This window comes from Ambystoma mexicanum, chromosome 5p (assembly GCF_040938575.1).
Source record: "Ambystoma mexicanum isolate Mex_15411 chromosome 5p, UKY_AmexF1_1, whole genome shotgun sequence".
Taxonomy (NCBI): Eukaryota; Metazoa; Chordata; class Amphibia; order Caudata; family Ambystomatidae; genus Ambystoma; species Ambystoma mexicanum.
The window spans coordinates 359,060,323-359,083,380 of NC_090930.1; the positions used below are offsets into that span (position 1 = coordinate 359,060,323).

Genomic DNA, 23,058 nt, shown 5'->3' on the forward strand with positions numbered 1-23,058 from the left:
AAGGGAGCAGATTGTGTTAAATACTGTGGCTGTTATGTTTAAAGTGTTCATCTCCAGAATGGCACCTTCTCGACACCCAATGGTAAATGGTTCTGCAATGTGATTTCAGGAATTCAGTACCCACAACACACACTCCAGTGGTTTTATTTCAACCAGTTACTCTGTGGTTCATGACACTGACAGACAAATGGAAAACATAATTTGATTTTTCAATGAAACAACTATGCGTTTATTGTAGATATTGTCAGAAAAGGTATGAAGCATCCGTTTTATAATTGAATTTGTGCACATGTCACCACTGCCATAGTAGCACACAACACAATGATCAACATTCTATCAATTAATAGTCTACAACTTTTTACGTTCAGGTAATCAGCAAAGCATTGTGTAGAATCATATTTAGACACAAAGGGTGAATTGGCATTATTTTATTCCCAAAGCTTTGGTAATATGAATGGACAAGGTTAAGCGGACAATGTGACAAACAAGGTACATACAACCTAGAGAAACATTCTTCCTTATCAGAGATCTAAGAGCGTAAGTTCAGGACTTTGATGACGAGGAGAAGGGACTACCGAGTTAAGGCTAGTTGAATTAAATCAATGCATTATGTTAGAAAGAGTCGTTGTTTAGTTTATACGACTATTCGACATCCTTTTCTTTGCATGCAACAATAAAATAAAAATATTTAGCATCTGCCATAGAATCCATGAGCTTCTCAGTTCTAGGAAGAACCTCTAGCTGTTTCATTACAAAGCCTTTTTCAGTGAGGGTTTCTTTTAAATACGTTTTTTCAATGCATAGTGTTGGGAAACGTTTTGATCCAACCATGTAAAACGTATTTTCAATAACTCCCATCATTATAAGATACCCTCCTGTTCTTAACAGGCATGCAGCATTTTCCACACCAGTAGAGAACTTTTTCTTGTCACTGCAGAGAAATTCCAAACAGAATTCTAGGAGCAAGCAGTCGGCTTGAGGCAACGCATGAGGGGCTAGTGGGTTACGTTGGCCAATGTCATATGTTAGTGTCTGCGTCACAGTTCTTCTCACTTTCTCTTCCTTTTCCATCCACTTGTTTCTAAAAATGTAAGCAAATAAATGCATTACTTCGCAACCTGTAATTTGTTGAAATAGCTTTAGGATGCGATGTGGTTCACAAAGTCAACAACATTTGCACATAATTCAGAATCTTTAGGAGAGCAGAGCACTACCCTCGTAATGAAGTTGTCAACATATACTAATAGCACAATACCTGTGGCTTCTCGAAACATGTAGCGCTGTTGTTATCACGACAATCGTATAAGTGTCAATTGTTATTCATTGTAACATCTCTTGAACTCCTATTTCCCCTCTTGAATTGCACTTGGAGGTTAATCAGCCCACCCTTAAGCATGGCGGAAGCAGAGTGATTTGGCAGAACATTTGGGAAGAAGATGTGAATGCACAGGCATGGGCTGCACACTGCCCATATTACCCAGTTGCTTTGGTCTTCTGTTACTTCTCTCTGTTCAGCGGATTGATGGAGCCACAGTTATGGACAGGGGGTGGAGTTGTGAGAGCGTCTTATAAAGGAAGACAGAGGTGAAAGTCCATCATTACAAGAGTTATATTAGGTCATGTCGAATTGTGCCATGCTGTTGTGATAAATTGGTTTCTGCTCTGCAGGAGTACAAGCATGAGCAGAGGCTAAACTGCCTACTCCCCCTCACACTTCTACAAAACAAGAGTGACCCCAATCATACAGGTAAAACAGACACAAATACGAGAAACAACTCCTTTGCCTTTTGGAATATCGTGGGCTGAAGGAAGACTATAATCTCAGTGGACAGCAGTGTATAACAATCCAACTATGTATGTCCAATTAGGTTTTATAAAAAGATATACTTTGGTTGAGCACATCATCTTCAATAAAAGCTAAATATAAAAACACTATACATAACCCACCCCTGTGGAAAGAACAGAGAATATGCAAGGTAGAATGATGCAGCACTTTGAGTAGGGAAGCAGGGTAGAAAAGGGAAATATTTAATCATAATGATTTTAAAAAGGATATGTTTTGGTTTGAAAAGGGAAGAATGGTGACCTAGGCAGGCTTTAAGACACAGAGATAGGCCAAGGGGACAGGTACCAGTCAATGGCAGATTTGCTGGCCTTGCTGTTTGACAACAGCAAACCAGACTTCTAGTTGCTACTCGTGTGGTTCGAACTGGCTCAAATTGGGTTTTGGTGTTGTTCCAGATGGGAAGCTATGTCGAGCTGAAGTTCATTTTGGTTTGAAGTGATGTGTGAAGAGGGATGGTTAGTGAGGGTTAGCAGGGTTGGTTCAGCTGCATAGATGATGGTAACTTAATGTGCTGTTCTATGCGGTAAGTTTGATGAGGCACTCAAGGACATGCAGATTGTGAGGGACACCAGGCTCAGTTATATGTTTGGTTCGACTGTGAAGATGCTGGTGACTGGATTGCACTTTGAGTTAGGTAGTTCAATGCAGTTACTTTTCAGTGAGCCCACCAGCGAGATTTTGATTGGTGATGAAGTTCGGCAGCAAAGATACTGGTGGTTCAAAAGGTTGTTTGAACATGGCAGAGTTGACAAGTTTGAGCAGAGGCAACAATGCACCTCAGTGCAGTCGTTTGATTGCGCGAGATAACATCTCAAGGATCGATTGAGTGCCAGAGGCAGCTCTGGAGGGTTCTGGTCTTTCAAATGGAGTTCAACAGGCATGCATCAGTTTGAAGCAGTTTGAAGCAGTTTGACAACAAAAACAGGAATTCTGTCCTGTCTTTGCTCTCAGGCACTGTGAATGCCACTATGGGGTCTCAGGGACAAGTGTAGTCCTTTTCTTAATCTAACAATGCAAAAGAGTCTGGTGCAAACTTCCAGGAGTCCTTTACCACAATGAGGTTCTTGGCAGCAGTGGGAATGACAGAGATGCATGTCATGTTCCGGCATAACGTCACTCCCATTGATCCCCAGGAATGGGTAGGGAGCGGCGCTCCTCTGCCTTGGACACTCAGTCTTCACCTCACTGGTGAAGGGCTTTAGAAAGTCATCTCTCTCAAAGGAAACTACAGGCCCATCACAACAGTGCCATTCCTGCTGAAAATCCTTGACAAGGCCGCCTATCTAAAGATACAAGCCTACCTTGAATCTCACAACATCCTAGGCAAAAGACAGTCTGGTTTCCGCCCACGCCATGGTACAGAATCAGCACTACTCGACCTAAAGAACCAACTACTTAAAAATATGGACAAAGGCAAATGCGCCATCCTCCTACTCCTTGACCTGTCTGCCGCGTTCGATCTAGTCGACCACAAAACACTGAGGACACATCTCGCCAACACAGCCCACTTCTCGGTTAAAGCCACAACTTGGATCTCATCCTTCTTGGAGGGCAGAGCTATGAAGGTCTACTCGGACCAAGCGTCAGCCACCCCCTCCCCTATCAATTGTGGAGTACCACAAGGGTCCTGCACCTCCCCTACTCTATACAACCTATTCACACTCCCACTATTCAATGACCTGTAAGAATCCGGCATAACGTTCACCAACTATGCCGAAGACACTCAAATCCTTCTCCAACTAACTGGTGATTACGAGCAAGACCTAAAAACCTTACAAAACACGTATGCCATCATCCAAGCATGGATGGCAGCCAACGGCCTATGTCTCAATGGAGACAAGACAGAGATCCTACTAGTGGGCCCTAAAGAATCCCTCAACAAGTTAGACAGCAAATACAGTACCTTCCTAATTGAGAACTCAGTAATCTCTGTCTCCCCTGATGTAAAAACATTTGGTGTATGCCTCGACTCCACCCTGTCCATGGACAGACAAGTCAGTTACATCTCCTCCTCAGCAGCTCTTACAACCAAAATAATCAATGCAGTAAAGCCTCGCCTGTCCACTACAAACCGCCTCAATATAGCCAGAGCCACCATAGGCGCTAAACTGGACTACTGTAACGTCCTCCTACTAGGTATCTCCGCCAAAAACATTAATAGACTCCAGATTTCACAAAACAGCGCTTTGAGAGCAGCCCTCAATATTCCAAAGAGGGAACACATCTCCCTAGCAAGACAAAATGCACCCTGGCTCCCAGTCAAAGAGCGCATCCAGTTCAAGACTCTCACCATTACACATAGAGGCATATCCCAATCTGCCCCTAGCTACCTCAATAAATGGATACATCCAGTCCAATCACTCCGACCCAAGAGGGACCCATATGCCAACCAACTCGCAATCCCAAACTTCACTAGAGTCAAAGCTGACGGCTCGAGTTTCGAAGTCCTAGCGCCAAAAGCCTGGAACTCCTTACTGCCCAAACTAAGAGCCGAAACATCCCTCATAGCTTTTAGAAAATCTCTGAAACCCTATTTAAGTGAATCCCACCTATAATTCTATTGCATGCAACAATGTCTGTAAACCACAACTTTACCATGCTCTCGGTTCCCATGTAACCTTGGAACCACAGCCATGCCTCTAACCAAGTTCACAATGTTAAGTAAATTCTCTTGTAACAACGCCACGATGCCTGAGGTCAGCTGCTGCGCTTTAAAAATGGAAATAAATAAATAAATCATTTCACATGTGTTTGCTCCCAAGCCAATTAAAGATTGAGTCGGAGATCCTTTATTTTAAAGGCAGAAGTCCATTTGGATTAACACAAGGCTGCTTTTAGGGGTCCCATCCCTTTGCTTGAGGCAAATATACTTAATATTTAATTGCTTTGAATTAAAAGAAGTGGAGAAGACAGGAAGAAAGAGAGAATATAGAGAGAAACATGATGGTGGAGTTTTCCTTTGGCTATGCTGAACTCCCTCTATCTACACTACACAACTACAGTACACTGTACCCTTCCCTTGTCAATATCATCAAAGGCCCTTTTGGTATGCAGAACCCTAGTGTGAGGATAGTCCTTTTGGAATGGTCGTGCCCTTTTTTGCTGTTTCCTAGACTAACATCTGCTGAGAGGCTGGCTAGCTATGGATAGTTGTTACTTGACTTCGTAAAGGATTCAAAGGAGAGGCACAGACATCCAGTCTCCTGCCCTATCACTTGGCAGAGGCAGGATTTCTGGCCAGAATAAACATAACACTTCCACAGCTCAGTTGGTCTCACAGTGCTGACACTTGTATGATAATTGATGTGGTTGTAAAAGCCTATGATAGTCGGTAGGGTAGCCACCACACCCTAAACTCATGTAGGGCATATATTTAAAGTTTACCGCTGACAGCTTGATATTAACTTTCATAGTTATGTGGTTTTGGGAACAGGGGTGCATATATTAAATAAAGCACTTGTGTTGCAATGACCTGGCTGACCCTGTAGCTACCAGAGAGCACCTGTGCACAATGAGCCTGCACAGGTGGCCACTGATGCATTGTGCTTTTGGTATGGCGTTATTAGAGAGGTGGGTCTAATCAGCAGGCCACCCTTTCTGGGAGAGAAATACATGCATCTTTGTATCACAAAAGCCAGCTGTGTTATCTGGAAATTATAGTGTGCATTTGCCATGTACACAAGCTCTTGGAAGATTTGGCTGTGAGCTACTTCATTGAAACCATATGATCTCAGTTGCCATGCTTGCACTGATGGTATGATTTCCAAGAAATATTGACAATCATCTCTTCTCAATTCAATATGATCTTTGGTTTCCTGTTGGAGAAGAGGAAGGTTCGTAAGAGTGCAAGAACATCCAAAAGCCCTTTTTATGTCATGTAGTGTAATTATGTGACAAACTTACTTCTGCTCTGCTGTGTTATAAAGATGATTAGTGCCTAAACCAACCACTCAGCTCCCATGCTTCTAAAACACAATGGCAATCTTATTCATAAATGTAAAACAGGCACAGCTAGGAAATATGCAACTTTTGTGTTTTGGGGTAACATGGCCAAGTGAACGTTATACTCAGAGAAGGGTTGTTAAGTTTTTGGTGGGTACACAAGGTAAACAAAATGTATAGCCAAATGCCCCATGGGATTGGAGGAACGCAATGCTGGTTTACGTGGTGCAGTCCCAGGCCCTGTGACAGGTGGTCTTTGCTTGGTTGCATCACCCCCAAAGTGCTTTGTACTCAAGGATGTGTAGGGGAAAGAAAGGAATGAGATGTATAGAGAAAAGCAAGATGGTGGAATTCTTCCATAACTCAGCTGATTGACCTGCCCCTTCAGACCCATTGCATCAAAGGCCCTTTTGTATGCAACAACCTTGTGTTAGGCACTTCCCTTGCTGTCCTTCTGTAGGGAGTTGTTAGTCGACCTCACAAAGGATCAACAGTGAAGCAGCTCCCACTTGCTCTTGTCCTGCTGGGTGTAGCAGAAACAGCAACTCTAGAGAGAATGCACACAGCATGTCCATGGATGCCCTTGGCTCACAGATGTGAACTATATATGATACAGATGAGATAACGCTATACTCAGAATGTGCACTGCCTTCCACCATACCCCAAACTCAGTTCATGTTTACAGATTAAAGTGGCAGCAGGATGTTAGTACATAATAAATATGAGGTGCACATTTTAAATGCAGCATCTGTGTGGAAGTTACTTGGTTGTAACTTAGGTGTTAGACAGGGCATTCGTAAAAACTGGACGCAGTCTGTTCCAATGAAGAGTATGTGCTGCATGTCATGAAACTGAAATATCAGGGTACTGGGCTGCACTCCGATTTTGCCATGCAGTCTGATGATAGGGGATTGTGGTTAGCAGATCACCCTTTCTGATATGGAATTACCTGAATAATTGCATTACTACCATTAAAAAAGCTAGGGATTATTCATCTTTACCAGATGGCAATTATTCACAAGTGAAATGAGGTGATGTGTGGCCTACTTCTGCAATTTTGGGGTGTTCACTTTACATAGCCTGCAAGAAAAGGGGAAGTGGGTTAGTTAATAGGATAGAGGAAGAAGTGAATCCTGTGGTGTTGATGTTTGCAAACCTGAAGTATCAGAGTATTGAGTGCAAGTGTTTAAGAGTAATGTTGATCAATAACAAGGCTCATACGGAAATACTAGTTAATCAGCAATTGTTGTGGGGGGAAAACAGAGTCTGGGTGTAAAGACTGGAGGGGGTATCTGTACTTCCGCCCTCTATATAGTGGGGTAAAGGTACAGACCGCCGCTGCCAAAGCTCTAATTTGCCTAGCAATGGACGAATAGACTGGCTTAAGCATTTTAGGAGGTGATGCAGTCTGGTTCTTAAGTACATTGTTTGCCCAAAGCCCACACAAAGGAATGTCCACACACTATGCTAGGTGATAAAACAGCTTCTTTATATAAACTAAGTTTCAGTAATATACACACATTTAAATAATAACACTTTGTACTTGGAAATACATATTCACAGAATGGCAAACATATACACTCTATGTGTTATCACACAATACTTAAATTCGGTAATAGACTCACTAACTGCAGGCAGTTCTAAATAGGCATGTAAATTCTTAAGTGATGTGTAACAGCATAGAATGCGGAAGAAAAGCAGGTTAGTTACGAACAGTGTCAGAATGCTTTCTTTAGACTAGATACTCAATTCTGTGTGAGGATCCTCCCACCTGGGCAAACTGTAATAGAAAAGGTAGGGTCTAGCTTAGCTTGTCTTTTACAGACCACTCCAATAATGTTCAATACAAGTTTTATTTTTTTCTATTGAGAGGTTCTACTATCCAAAGGTACCTGAGAGGCCACATGTGAACAAGATCCAAGATGAATGTCAGACCCATGGACGACTCCTGAGGCTAGAAGATGCTCTTCTGCATCACAGTACCTTTGGTGCCTCAGGAGGTGAAGTGGCAGAGCTTTTTGGTTTCACTCAATGCTTTCCACCAAGTATGGATTCCCCTTGAAGAAGGAGCCACAGGGATGCTGAGTCCATGAGAAAAATTGAATCAAAGTCTTTCTGAAGTGCAGCAGTTTTACTCTTCACAGTGCTTTCCTTTGGTCGATGATTTCTCTGACTGTAGAAGAGATGAATTTTGCTGTGGGCTCTTTAAAATCTTGGCCGATACGAGTATGATCCCTGGCACCCTCTGATGACTTTGGGCACCAATGGGTGCATAGGTCAGTTTTGGTATTGGGTTTCGGATTTACGTAGTTATCTGACTTTTGGTTCTTATGTGCTGCAGCCGCATCACAGATTCAGGACAGCTTCTGGCAACCTGTTCCCAGCCACTGGAGTGGACCTCAGACCCTCACCAATTCTGCACCCTCGGGACATTTTTGTTGGCTTCTGGTGGCAGGAATCCCACCGGCGGACTGTCCTCTGCACCCTGTGACTCTGGACTCTCTCAGGAAAAAGTGGTCAATGAGGATGGCAAGGATGTCCTTTGAAAAGTTCTTAGGCAGTTTGGAACTTTCACTGCTCCGGTTGTCCAGCAGCACTATGCAAGGTTACCCGCTCTTCTGGGAGGTAGACTGCATTATCTTCCAGCGGTCACAAAATGCACCTCCAGACTCAGGTTGATAGCAATGGACTTCTCCAACTCGAGATATCTAGGCAATCCTCTTCAGGACTTGTGAAGACCCCTTCTGCGGATGGCAGGCACACAGGACTGGCTTCTGGGATACTTCGGTGAAAAGTAGCAGGTTGCATGATGGTCCCTAGTATCTTGGGGAGAGGTCTCTTTTGCAGGTCATCTCTGACACGGCAGCTTTTGGATTACACAAAGAAAATGCAACAGCAGATTTCTCCCCCAGCTGGGCTTAAAGGAAAAGTTTCTTCTTCAGCTTTGACTTCAGATACTGAACAATTTGGTAAAGGAGAGGTTCATAGATATACACATCTGTTACCAATTCACTCTGGATGAGCCAGGCTCAGTCAGCCAATCAGGCAGATGGGAATTCATGCCATTTACTCCACCCAGACACCCATAACAAAGAATGTAGATTGGGGTATGTACCCAGTCTTTCAGCACACTACTCAGCATTCATGTCAGTTTCAGTCAGGGCTGTCTCATTCATTGTGTCACACACACAAAAACCAGACACCCACAACACAGATTGTGAGTTCACTAGACTCCATTCATACATGTTCCACCCCTAAGGTATACTCAAAATGCACAGCACGTGGGAATGCTCCAGTCAGTCTAACAGGAGGCATCCCCAGAGCTAGATATGGTATTTCCACCCAACAGCCAGTCAGGAGGACAAGGAACAGAGACATAAATAGTGTTTCCAGCCAACAGCCACTCAGGAGGAAGGGAACAGAGACAGGATTTCACAGGTCTTTGGGAAACAAGGTAAAAGGCAAAATAAACTGAGAGGCCACAGTGGTCATCTTGCATTTGTATGGGAATCCATTGATTCCTATGGCAGGGCCTGGGTATCCTGAAAAGAGAGCCGCTGCCATGTCAGCATGTAGCTGCCACTAGCTCATTCCCTGGTCTCTGGGCAACACACAGGTGCCTGAAAACACATTTAAGAGGTACAAGGTGTTCCCCCACCAATGTGCGCAATAAGGGTATCCCATGGGTGTTGTTCACCAAAAGATAAAACAAAGAGCTGCACTGCCAGAGGTCCAGGCAGGACCTCAGTGGCAGAAAACATAGAGAAAAAACACTCAGAGAAGTGGTAGGGTTAGGACGAAGAGGCCCAGCATCACATGTGGCGCTGAAATATAAGTGAACAATCTCTTGACTGTGGAAAAAACAACGGCCCGGTCTCTAGAAAAATATTACCTGGTAGTCTCAGTTTGAGCTGAAGGGTGTCCTTCTCCCTTCTTCTGAGGTTCTTTGGGTTCCATCACCTAAATTCTTTTTTGTTGGTTTGGTCCCTGGAGTGAAAGGGTTGCCAAACCGTCTGTTTCCCTTTAACCAAACCATATCTTTGGAGCATAGCTCTGGGGAAACGTGCTCGCCTTGGAAGCAAGACGACACGGAGCAACACAGGTTCCATCTCCGGGACCGCGCTGAGAAACATCTGGGTATTGAGTTCATTATAAACAACCAATTACAAATTGACTATGTATTTTAGTATCATGATAGGCTTAGGGGATTCCTACATACTTTTTCTTCAGGCTTCTTGAGGTGCCCTCTGTCCCTTTTTATATCATTCTTGCATTGAAAGTGTTGCTGATCCCTTCCTCTCTAGCTTGCTGAGAGTCCTGTTATTGAGATTTAGCATCTGTTTAGTTTTCACAGATGACTGGCTCCCTTCCTCCTCTTACCCTGTTCTGGTCTATCTCTTCATTTACCTCAAGCTGCAAGCCCTTTCCTTCTTCCTCTATGGGCTTGTCCATTCAAATCATTTTTTCACCTCTAATCCCTGCCGTGGGACTAGCTTACCGTGTGGCAAATCAACTTCTGGGGCACCAGTGGTCCAGGGATGAATATCAGTTTCTAATAGGGATAAGAACAGATTGGAAACACAAGTCAATTATAATCCTCCTTGTCCAATTTTGGTAATGTGGACGGAAAAGCAGGCTTATCTCCGAAAAGTCATGTATTGTTAGTTAGTTGCAACACTGCAAAACTACAATTATTTTCCAATGATAAAAGGGACTGCCAAGTCAAGGTTCTATCTAAATATCTACTTTACTATTATCACAACAGACAGTTCTAGCACCCTACAAAATACAGCGCTCCGTAAAGGAATGCAGAGGACAGACAGTTTCAAAGAAGGAAAACAGATGCACTCTGGATACTGTCTCGAGTGAAGTCGGTATGATAATTAATAACAATAGTTCAAGGACAGTTGGATTCAACACAAAAGGAGTAATTGGTTATAAAATGTCACTAGGGGCATTTGCAGGGGGCTGTAGGAGTTCTTGGAGCTAAACAAGGTCAAATCGGTTTCAAGGTTCTTTGCAGCTTTTGTGACAGAGTTCAAGAGGAGAGACAGCTGCTTTTTGCAGGCGACAGGAAGTTTGGTGAGCAAGGCTGGACAGATGACTGCAGACAGCCTACATGGCAGCGTAGGGTCTGGAATCGTTATCTCAGTCCTGGTCAATGGTTCTGAAGTACTGGTTGAGGTGTCTCGGACGGCTTCAGCAAATGCAGCTTAACAACAGCATGCAGTGTAATCAGTTGCAGATCGACTGGCTCCAAAATTTCCTTTAAGGCAGACATTGGTAGATGTTTGTCGATGCACTCCTCCTAGATTCTTCACTGGGCTCATGTCGCCCTTTAAGACGGATGGCCCAAAGCTGAGGAGAGTGTTGCAGATAACTATCTTGTGCTTGGTATTTTTCAGACACTCTGTAGCATTTCCCTCCTAGGAAGCCTGCTGCAGAGGCTACCAGGGTTTGCTGTGTGCTGGCTGTGTACCAGTTCTGGAGCTGCTAAATGGGCCTTCTGGATTCAATATCACCCTCTGTTCCTTTGGGGATGTTTAGATGAAGGATCTTGCTTCTCTCTTGGAGGTCCTCACCTTCCTTCACTGGAGCAAGATGCAAGGCAGACTGTACCTTCAATCAACGTCCAATGATGAGTTCTTCATTCTGCTTCTGGTTAAGCCTTCAGATGATCTGCTCAAAATAGGGGCTCAACACATTTTTAAAGCCAAATGGACCACAGGAATTGGTGTAGGCTAAGCCTACCTTAATGAACAAATCCTGGGTCCCCACCAACCAAATGGCAATAATCAGAGTCCTTTGCAACATAAAACATAAAGGGGTGAAAATATGTAATACTAAGTCATTCCCATTTTCATGTCTGGTGTGGATCAAAGTGTCTCTTTGGTCAATGGAGCTCTCTGTGGTTCCTGATTAAAGCGACAGGTCTCCCTTGAAGCTGCGGAGAGACCAGACATTCTGGTGTCATCAATCCACATACTCGTACCTTCTGAATGTGGTCCTCCTGCAGGAGAAATACTGAAATAGATGCAATTCCAGACATGAAATATCACTGTCAATCGATACTAAGATTGGGAGCTGGCTTCAGGTTGACAGAGTGCATATGAAAGGGTGTTGAGGGTTTCCTGTCTTCTTTGTTAGCCTATGCATAATTTAAGTAACTTTGGATCTCACCCTAAGTTACTAGGGGAAACCAGATGTAGAGCCCTTGCTCGCTATTCTTAGAGAGGCAAAGCTCCACCCTACTGATGAGGTCCTTTCAAACTGAAACAAGTGTCTGAGGTTGCTGTTGGTACACTTGTTCAGATGAGAATTGCCTAGCATTTCAGTGCTGGACTACCCCAGGGCAGGACAAAGATTCGTGTTTTGGATATTTCTCCTCTGTGAAAGATAGTAAGCTAAAGATTCTGGTTAAGGCTCTCATAACCAGGACAGATGTCAGGCAGAGGAACTCCCAGGACCCTCTTTGTTTTTTCCCTACACTGAATCCCATGCGTGACATGTCACTGTCAATCAATACTAAGGGTGGGAGCTGGCTTCAGGTTGACACAGTGCATATGAAATGATGTTGGGGGGTTCCTTTCTCCTTTGTTAGCATCTGCATCCAGGCTCCATGTGGGCCTGTTTGACATATAATCTATCAGTATGTTAATGGCCCAACAAAAGGACAGGGAGGATCCATAGGGCCTTTGTCAGTTAATGAGGCTGGCCATGACAGGGGGAAGGTTTAGTCCTGCACCTTCTGGAGATGCAATGTGTACTCCACCTGTCAGATCTCAACTAAATATAACAGGGGGCACAGTGCTGTAGGCTGTGTCCACCCAGAGTATAGTCTGTGGTCATGCGTTGAGCATAGGAAAATGTGTGCAGCTTAGCCCCACACATTTTCCAGAGGTTCATCTGCCATCACCTAATTTCATGTAAAAACATTTTTAAAAACAGGTGAGCGCCCACCCACCATGTGGATGGTCGAATTCCTCACATACCCTCTTGACCTGACCAGTCTGGCCCATGCCCCCTTATGTTCTCGTACTCCCTCCTGGCTACCACCTCCTGCCCCCTCCTGATACACTGCTCCAAATCCTGATATTCACCCTCTGCTTTTGCTCTTCCCGTCCAATGTGTGCTAGTCTACCCCATTCAGCAGCTGATAGTCACCTCCTTTCATCCCCTGATGATCTCCTCCTTTCAACTCTTGAGGTTTTGTTCTGCTTCTCTAGCCCCATTCCACCCCAAAAATCTTCTCTGGTACAGTTGCAAAATGCCTTCCTCTCTTTCCCACCTGATTCAAGCTCTCCCCTACCTCTTCAAACTCCTCCAAAGTCTCTTTTCAATCCCCAACCTCAGCCACACTCCTCCACCTGTCTCCATCCTCCTTAAAAGTCTCCCCTGACCAACCCACATGCTTCAACCCCCTCTCTCTTTTTCCAACCTGGTGCAAAGTCTCTTAGATGTTTTCAACTCCCCTAAACTACCTCTGTCAGTCCCTACCTTTTAGGGGAAACATTTCCACTCATAGTTTCATGTTCCCACCTTCTCATTCCTAGAACTACTGCTGCCATGATCCTTAGCCAGCGCTCTCACTAAGAATAATCCAAGCAAATAAATATGCTCAAAAGACTTGCGTAGGTTCAAAACACCTATGCCAAGCCTGTTTGAAACAGGTCTGACCATGGCGGCCAAAGCTCTCTGTAATTATTGCCCTGGCCTGTGTCATTCATCACCTACTCCCTCCTTCCCATATTTCTGAGTTGTTTTGAATTTGTATTTTTCCCTGCCTAAAATCATGTCTCTCAGTGAAACTGTCCCTACTCTGTACCCTTCTTGCTTTAATGCTATGTTACAAAAGCATTTACTGGTACTGCAGTGGGACATACATAGTATCTTCATTGAAGTCAGTACTCAAAAATCCCTTGTGAATGTTGCTCCTCGTTTCACTTATCATTATGAAAATTAATAATATGCCCTGCATTTCTTTCCCCATTTGTAAAGTGATGCAGTGGGGCACATTAAAATGGGTCAAAATATCCCACATCAAGAAACCTCTCTCTGCCCATAACCGACCAAAGTTGTTAAACATGGCAAAGGCATACTGACTGTCTGTAAATATATTCATACTAAGCCCTTCGGAAAGTTCACAAACTTGAGTCAATGCAATAATCTCTGCGGCCTGCGCAGAGGTATGTGGAATTCTTTTGGTTTCCACAATAGTGCTTAATGTAGTGATTGCGTAAGCAGCAGTGGATGTACCATCTGGAAGATTGAAGCAGGAGCCATTGCAAAACAGCTCCCCTTGTTGTTTCTTTAAGGGTGTATCAGTTAAATCAATTCTGCCTTTCGTTTCTTGCTCTGTGGTGTAGAGGCAGTCATGTGACATCTTGTCACTGCAAGCAGCCTTGAGCAGATCAAAAGGTTTCTGGCAAACCATGTTCCACAGAATGCCCTTCTTTGTCAATGCCAACATTGGCTTTATCATTAATGAGAAGTTAGGGATCCACTGTCAACAGTATGAAGCCATGCCTATCAAGGCTCTGACCTCTTTCTCTGTATTTTGGACAGACATGCCAGAGATGCTTTGTATCCATTCAGGCGTCAGTCTTCTGCCCTCCTTTGACAGGAGATAGCCTAAATTGGCGATCTCCTGTCGACAATATTGAAACTTTTTCAATGAAGCCCTATGCCCATGTTCTGTTAGATGAATAAGCAGCAACACAGTGCCCTCCTTGCAAGCAACTTACTAATCTGCAGCTAAAACAAGATCTTCAACATACTGCAACAACGTACAAGTGGAAGGCAACTCAAGTGTATCAAGCTGTTCCTTCAAAGCTCTACTATAAATGCTTGGACTCTCAGTGTACCCTTGTGGGACACAAGTTAATGTAAACGAGTGTCCCCCTAGGGTGAACGCGAACAAATATGTACTGTCAACATGTACAGGAATACTAAAGAAAGCATTCTTTAGATCCACAACACTGAAATGAGTAGCTGAAGCTGGAATCATTGTCAATATAGTGGTCACATCAGGCACAATTGGAAATTGTGGAGCAACAATCTTATTCATAGCACGTAAATCAATAATAAAACGGAAAGGAATGGCATTATCCCCTTTCTTATACACCAGTAGAATCGGACTATTACACAAACTTCCTGCAATTTCCTCAATCACTCCTCGATGTACAAAATCAGAAACTATACTCTTCAAAGCTTGTTCACCGTCAACTGAAATCTTATACTGTGAAATATGTGGCAATTTAACACCTGGTTTCAACACAATTTTAACAGGCCCAATTTGCAAAATACTAACGTCATTATCATCTACTGCCCATAAACATGCCGGAACCTTATCCAATTCAGTTGGTAAAGGCCAAATGAAGAATTGTGAAACAGAACTTCATTGAGGTGAAATCGTTAAATGCACTCCATCCGGAGAACAGTAAATTACAGCATTCAATTCTTTCAACAGATTTAACCCCAACTCATTTTTGCCACAATTCGTCGTCAAAAGAAATGGACATGGATCAGTAAATAGCCCCAGTGAAATCGGTACCGGCTGAGAGACCGGACTAACCACTGGCTTACTTGAGAACCCTACAGAAATGTTGTTCTGCCCTGACAGTGGACTATCTGGAACCCGTGAATGATCAACAAAACAATCTGCGCTCCTGTATCTATCAAAAATAGATGCATCCTATTCCCCACCATCATCTCAACGTAGGGCCCTTTCTGATCGACAGGAATAGGTACTGGTTCCAGACACTGCTTCGGGCTGTCCTAACGGAAAAGTACATCATCAAATGCATGATCCTCAGAGAAATAGACAGTCAAAAGATTATCAAATATGTTCCCATTATTAACACTATGCTGCTGACTATCCTGTGAGAATTACTGTTGATTCTGAACAAACTGACTTCTACCAGGACCCCCTATCCCAAGACGGCCTCTGGATCATCTACCCATGGTACTATATGTGTTATTCGATCGCTACTGAAGGATCGGGAATTGTGCTCGCCAATGACCTTCTTGTCTGCAATAGGCACATTGGTTCATATGCACAGGACACATTTGCGCACTACTCTGCAATGCAAACTGACCTCTAAACTGTGTATTCCCACCTCTACTTCCTCTTACTATTTGCTGGAACAATACTTTTGTTTTTAAGACTCCCTTCTTCTTTTCTATCTTGTCTTTTTCAGTATTGACTCTATTTTCATAATACTGAGTTTGAGGGACCGGAGGGGGGGATCTGCACTTCCGCTCTCTATTTGGCAGATTGTCAATAAGGTAGAAATGGACGAGCAATCAAGGCCTAGCTTCTTGGGAGGTGATGCGGGCTGGTTCTTAAATACAGTGTAGTCCCCAAGCACCCACAAAGGAATGTCCGCACACTCTATCAGTTAAAACACAGTCTTTATATAATTAATATTCAAGGTTATATACAATGTCACAATAACGCACTTTGTACTCGGTTATCTATAATGGCAATTATACAGTTCTACGTGGTACCACAATTACTATTAGATCTCTTTAAAGTGCACCAACGGTACGGTTAAATGGCACACAAATCAAGTCGTAAAGGAAACCAACAGTAGAGAAAAGTGGAAAGAAGTTGATATGAACAATTGGCAGAAATGCTGGTCAGTATTGTTAAACACAGCTCTGTGCGGAGATCCCCCCACCTGGGCAACCTGTAGAATAAAGATACAAGCCCAGTCCATATATTGTTCATGATAGACTTCCCAATAACCCTGCAACTCCAAAGTACCTGGTGTTGTAGCATTCCTCGTCGGGGAATCAACGGCCCTTCTTGAGTGTCCTCCCTTTAAGGCAGGAGTCACGGGTCATCGAACGTCCGACGGAAAACGGGGTGAGCTATGACGGTGAAGTGGCAGCTTTGTTCCTAGCAGTGCTTGTTGACGGGGAAGCGTAAATGTCCTGCAAGGAAGAGGAGTGCAGGGCACCTCAGTGTCGATAGTTCTGGACCGCAAAGAGTTTGAAGAACTGTGGCCGAGCAAGGGCATCGAGTCTTCAGCGTCTCTGTGTTATTTGTGTGATGGGAAACCCACCGGGGGATGCTCCTCGGTGCGTCAACGGTCAGGGCTTCTCCAGCAGGATACAGTGGCAACGATGCGGACGAGAGTGTCCTTGGATTCGAAAGTTCTTAGGCAAACGGGATCACGCCAGCTCTGGTTGGCGACGGCGGTCATCGAAAAGTGCCAGACAACAGTCCAGGCACTTCTCCCTGGGATTCCGCAGCAGTCCCCGTCTCGGGTCAGCAGTCTGTCGAAGGTCTGTCTTCCAGGGCGCTTTGGCAAAGATCAGCTGGTGCACAATGGTCCCTCATAGCTCGGGAAGAGGGCGCCTTACCAGGTACTCTCTGGGACAATCCTTGGAGACACAGCAGCTTTCAGATTATGAAGGAGAGCAACAGTAAATCTTCTTTTCCAGCAGGGCTTCAAGGTCAAGCTTCAGTTACTCCAGTTACTTGTCATAGAGGACTTCAGCTTCTGAACACGATTCCTAGCAGTGAGAGGTCCCCAGATATACTGTCGATCTCCCATTCATTCCGCTGGGTCATACTCAAGCATCCAATCACGACGAAGGGCATTCATGCAGGCAGCCAGCCAATCAGGCACACAGTGCCTTCAGGCCATTCTGTTCTCTCCAGACACTCACAACAAGTTATGTGTATTGGGACAAGTACCCAGCCATTCAACACTCCACACTGCATTCGTTCCTGTTTCGGGCAGGGCTGTCTCAGTCATTGTGTCAAACACCAGATACTGGACACACACAACACAGAATGAGTATTCGTCACACACTCTATTCACCCAGGTCCCAAACACAGGCGTATCCACAACATACGGTCATTGGGAAGGCTCCAGCCAGTCTGGTCAGCAATTCCCCTTACTACCATATACGGAACTTCCACCCAAAAGCCAGTCAGGGGAAGGGACAGAGTCAAGGCTTCCCGGGACTTCGGGAAGATCAAGGTAACAGGCGTTGGAAGGCAAGAGGCCACGAGGGCCATTTTGTCTCCATCAGGAATCTACCAATTCCAATGACAGGGCCTGGGCATCCAAAAATGGAGGATGCTCAGGGCACTAGTCAATTCAGCACAGAACTGCCACCAACCCATACCCTGCTCTGTGGGCCACACACAGGTGCCCAAAAACATACACTAGAGGCACACGGTTGCACCGCTACCCATCGGTGCCATAAGGGTATCCCATGGGTCTGTTCACCAAAACCAAATGAGAAAGCTGCACACCGCCAGGAGTCCCACATGAACTCCTGCGCGGAAAACACAACAGACCACACGATAAAAAGCAGTAAAGGACAAGGATATGGAGGCCATGTCCCTCCGATGCATTTCCAGCATCACACTGATCCATGTGCAATACTTTGGACTGCGATTTAGATTTAGAAGTCATCATTTATGATTGAACATCAAGCAACAATCCACGCACAAATGTGTCTACAGCCTTTTTCCTGACTCGTACTTCAGTCCTGACCGCTAAAATCTGAAAACACTTGTTCGAATCGATTAAAAAATTCAGTAGCACTCTCAGATTTTCCCTGGATGCAAGCTGTAAGGTTGTCCCAAACTATTCTTCTCTGTGGAACCAAAGTTTTCAATGTAGTTACTATTCTGTCTGGCGGTGTCAATATCAAATGTGGTGGTTTCTCACCAGCCTACCTTTCTCCATCTATCCGTACCAAGTTAACCCATGTGTCAACCAGCCCTGCCAGATCATCTACGGTTCGAATCTGTTTCCATAAATCAGCAGGTAGGATCACAGGGAACATCAAATCTATATCACCCAGCGTGAAAACTGATGAATGCAAGACAGATTCAATTTCTTTATAAAATCCTGTTGGATTCTTCCTAATATCTGGAATTGTTTGTCTAATGGTATTCACTTCCTGTCTAAAAAATGGGACATGCACAAACTATGAGACATAGTGTGCTTCAATAGTAGTGGCTGGTGTGCCTGCTGCGGCATCAGCCAGAATTTCTACTTTAGGAACAAATGTCGGAGGAACCTCCCTCATTGGCAATTGTAAAGTAGGCAATTCTGAACGCTTATTAATCAACAAAGCTAAATCTAGTGGCAAAGTATTCAAAGCAGTATCGGGCAAAAATGCTCTCTTATAAATGACCATCAAATCTGCGGGACAACAAACCTGTCTCTTCATAAAATCATCTTGTAGATACTATACCATCACCTGTAACACTTTCCTTTGCATTGCCGGAGCATACTGACTAAATGTGTCATGCACTTCAATGGGAGAAATTGAAACATCCGAAATCTATCTAAGCACGTCTCTTGTGCAAATGCGCGTTTCTTCACTCATTGCTTTCAATGAAGGAAGAAATTGTTTCTGCACATATGAGGGTTCCACTCTATTACCATCTATTTCATCATTCTGTAACCAAACTAACCCCCTATTAAACTCAAAAACCTTCTCGACATGCTCATGTACTTTCTCCGCAGTGTTGCTTGAATGGGCAAGGGCATTCAAATCCCTTTACCCCTGTGGGACATTCATTTCTCTCAAATCACTCCAAATATCAGCTAAGTGCGTTCCCATCCCCTCTATCAAATTATCTTGTTCTGGAATACTTTCTTGGACATAAATCACAACTAAAACAGCTGATTCTTCACCCTCTTCTATATATTTCTTAGCCCATGCATACAATTCTCCTCTCCTAGCTTTAGATACTGTACTACGAGTCACTATTCTTAAATCAGCACTCATCCCTTCAATCGCTATAAGTGGAGCAGAACCACTTGCAAAAGAAAGTTCAGACAAATCTTGTTCAATAGGCTATGGAGATACTACCGCTGGCGGTAAACACGGAATTAAGGGAACAGCAACTGTTGGTAAGGGCGAGGATGCAGAATGGTTAACAACAACAGGAAGAGGAGCAACAACACGAGGAGGAGCAACAACAGGAGAAAGAGGAACAACGGGAGCAGCTGCAACAGCGGGAAGAGGTAAAACAACAGGGAGAGTCACATAAGGAGGTGGTGCAGTGGCAACAGTCCTACGCTCAATCAATAACTTATTGATCAGTTCATGTGAGGTGTGAAAATCCTTAGACGGATATATTTTCTGTACTCCAAGTTGAAACGCCCTATCCATACTTCTAATAGATTCCGACAGTTTCTGTTGATCATACAATAATGCTTTTTCAGTGTTAGACATATGTCGACATGCATATTTCTCTTTACTCTTTCTCCAATCCTTAATTAAATGCTGCAGGCCTAGCCTTTTTCTTCAACAATATAGATTCTACTCTATACGGGCAATTTCAAAACTGCCATGAACTGGCCACTGAAATTCAGAAGCATGTCTAGTTTGTCTGTGCCAAATATCATTGGATACAATACTATTTAGGCCGTACTTACAGTACATAGTACACGCCAGCGAACCAAAGGTGGCGTCGGTCCACCTCATTCCAAAGATTGTCTCTGTGGAATAAACCCCTGAAACAGGCAGAACATTTTTTTTCGGCTGAGGGCTCCATCTGGAACATCCTCCCTGCCTCCCTGAAACTTGAGGAGAACCATTTCCGGTCCCAGAAGCACCTCAAAACCTTCCTCTATGATTCTGCTTTCTCTCCTCCTCTCCCCTGCTGAACTCCTGGCTGAAACTGAAAGTACACTGGTCACCTGGCTACCCTCTGATCTCAGGCCAGATGCCCTCCATCCCTGTTGAACACCTGCACTGCCTCCTTGGCAACCCCCGCACTTGGGGACTGTTTTTCTGTATCCCTACAGTCCCCTACCAGCACTTGATATGATATGATAGTTTATTTATATAGCGCCTATACACAATGTGTTTGAAAGCGCTTCAAGGCAAGGGAGGGAACAAGGGAAAATACGACATTCTTACAGGCCATGAACAGTAAGGATGTGAAATTAACTATCCTACTCGGCCTGATGACATTTCAGATAGTGCAAGAGCTAAGACATAGATAAGGAAGGGAGGCGGAGAGTGGGAAGGAAATGGAAACAGACAGGCGATTACTGTACTAGGCCTAACAACATTTCTGGTAGAGCAGGAGAAAAAACAAAAGGTGAGGGAGAGGTGTGCAGAAAGGTAGGGGAGGAACAAAACAAGTGACTATCATACCAGGCCTGACGACATTTCAGATAGTGCTAGAGCGGGGCGTGGGGAAGTAAGGGGAGGGGGAGGAGACAGATGAGGTTGCTATCATACTACGTGTAGGGACAATTCTGATAGAGTAAATGCATAGAAGAAAGTAAGGGGAGGAGATAGGAAAAGGGAGAAGGGAAAGGAGGAGAGAACAGAGTTAGCAGTCAAAAGCGTGGAGAAGCAAGAGAGGAGAGTGAATACAATTGCAGAAGACAGAAGTAACACATAGGCCCTCATTACAACCCTCGCGTAGGACCATGGTGCTATTAGCACCATGGCCCATGCCGGATTCTGCCATGGTGGATGGCGGATTTACCGCCCCATTCCAAGGTTGGCGGGGCGGTAAATCCCCATTCACCATTGCCCCTTCCCCATTGCCATTTTTGCCCCATAGGGCTCAATGGGGATGGGGAAGGCGCTAATTACGGCACCGTAAATTACGGTGCCGTAATTAGCACCAAGGTCGCTTAGCGCCTTGGTCTTTAACGCCTGCAAAAAGCAGGCGTTAAAGTGTGAATCTGGTGTTAAGGGTTTAACGGCACTGCAGCCTTGTACGGCGCTGTTAACCCCTTAACACCAGGGTTGTAATGAGGCTGATAATGTTGCAAGCCAGGATACAAGATGAAGATGGGAACAGCATGATTCAGGGCCACCATGAGTACAAGATGCAAAGGAAGTCCAGCATGAGAGTTGAGAAAGGATGACACACCGCGAATGAATGAAGCCCATAAAAGTCAAATCCAGCATTCGCCACAAGACGGTGATGGTGAAACCAGAATGTATCAGGAGGGGGGAAGGCGGGGTAGAAGAATCAAGCAAAACAGGCAAAACAGGCAACACCTGTGTGCGAGAATGGTGGGGGCACAAGGGGCACAAGGGGTACAAGGGAACATCACGGGGATACCTGATGTCTGCACTTACCCTTGCATTTGCCACCAGCCGGCCGCACTTTGTTATTTATTGCTTTATTATTCTATTATTTTACTGTCGATAACATGTACTGCACTTCCCCCCACACATTTCCCCCTCCCCCTTCCACTGCACTTGCACGGTCGCAATGTCATCTGGTCTAGTAAGATCATTGTCTCTGTCCCCCCTCCCTTGCCTCGTCGCTCCTTGAAACACTTGTGTATAGGTGCATTATAAATTTCATATCATATTATATCAAACTGATTGAAAACTGATTGAAGCTCATTGGTTTCCCCATGATTAAAAACGCCATCACTAGTTTCCTGTGAAGCCTCTAGTTATAGTCCAATTGCGTGTATCCAATATAATTTAAGGATACTGGATAAGGTGGCTAGGCTCCAAATAAGGGATTTGATTGAGCGTTCATATCTCATAGGAGACTGGCAATCTGACTTGTATCCTTTCTCAGACAAAGAAGATGTATTGTTAAAGAATATCTGTTTGGAATCTGTGGAGGCATCATGAAGCAGACACAGACAACATAGTCACGCTTGGTCCACAGAATTGTATTTACTCAAAATGAAGGATGGAGCAAGGCCTAACTTGCCCTTCCTAAGATGGATTTCCCTACATAATGAAAACTAAGGATATTATAGAAAATGTCTGCCTGTATCCAAAACCTATACTAACCCCCTGTCTAATTGTATACAATGTGTTAGGTGTTAGGCAGAATCCTGTGCAGTTCCCTTAGGGAGCACTACAGAAGATTAGGACTACAGGTATATGCAATAAATCCCCTTTGGTATCAGTCTGTACCACACAGATTTAGTTGGTAGCTGTGGCTGAGCAGTCAGTCTTATCTCAAGAGGGAGATGAGTAGTATTCAGGGTTTACACAATAGGACCACAATACTATGAAACAAGAAAACACTGACCAAAGCTTTGTATCAAAAAGAATATATATATATATATATTTATTTTACACACTCTTAATTCCACACACAAATCACTATCCTTAAAGCAAGTTATAACAGTCTAGAAAAGTATTCACACCTCCCTAATTAAATTGTAGACATGTTTGAGCAAGAGTGAAAACTGAGCAAAACGGCACAGTGTAAACCAAGCAGAAATGGCACTCTAACAATTTCTTCAGAGGGAGGGAAAGGACACGTTATACAGGGTTAGACTCCT

The 23,058-nt window shown here is 44.2% G+C and overlaps 1 protein-coding gene across 1 annotated transcript in view; it reads right to left on the minus strand.

Annotated features, from left to right (window-relative positions):
• Nucleotides 1–200: 200 nt before the first annotated feature.
• LOC138480953 (nicotinamide N-methyltransferase-like) overlaps nt 201–23,058 on the minus strand; it is an 83,870-nt gene continuing 61,012 nt past the window's right edge. Inside the window, exon 3 of the mRNA XM_069612773.1 lies at nt 201–1,081. Within this exon, the coding sequence (XP_069468874.1) occupies nt 643–1,081 (439 nt within the window). The 3' untranslated portion in view covers nt 201–642. The remainder of the gene's footprint in view (nt 1,082–23,058) is intronic.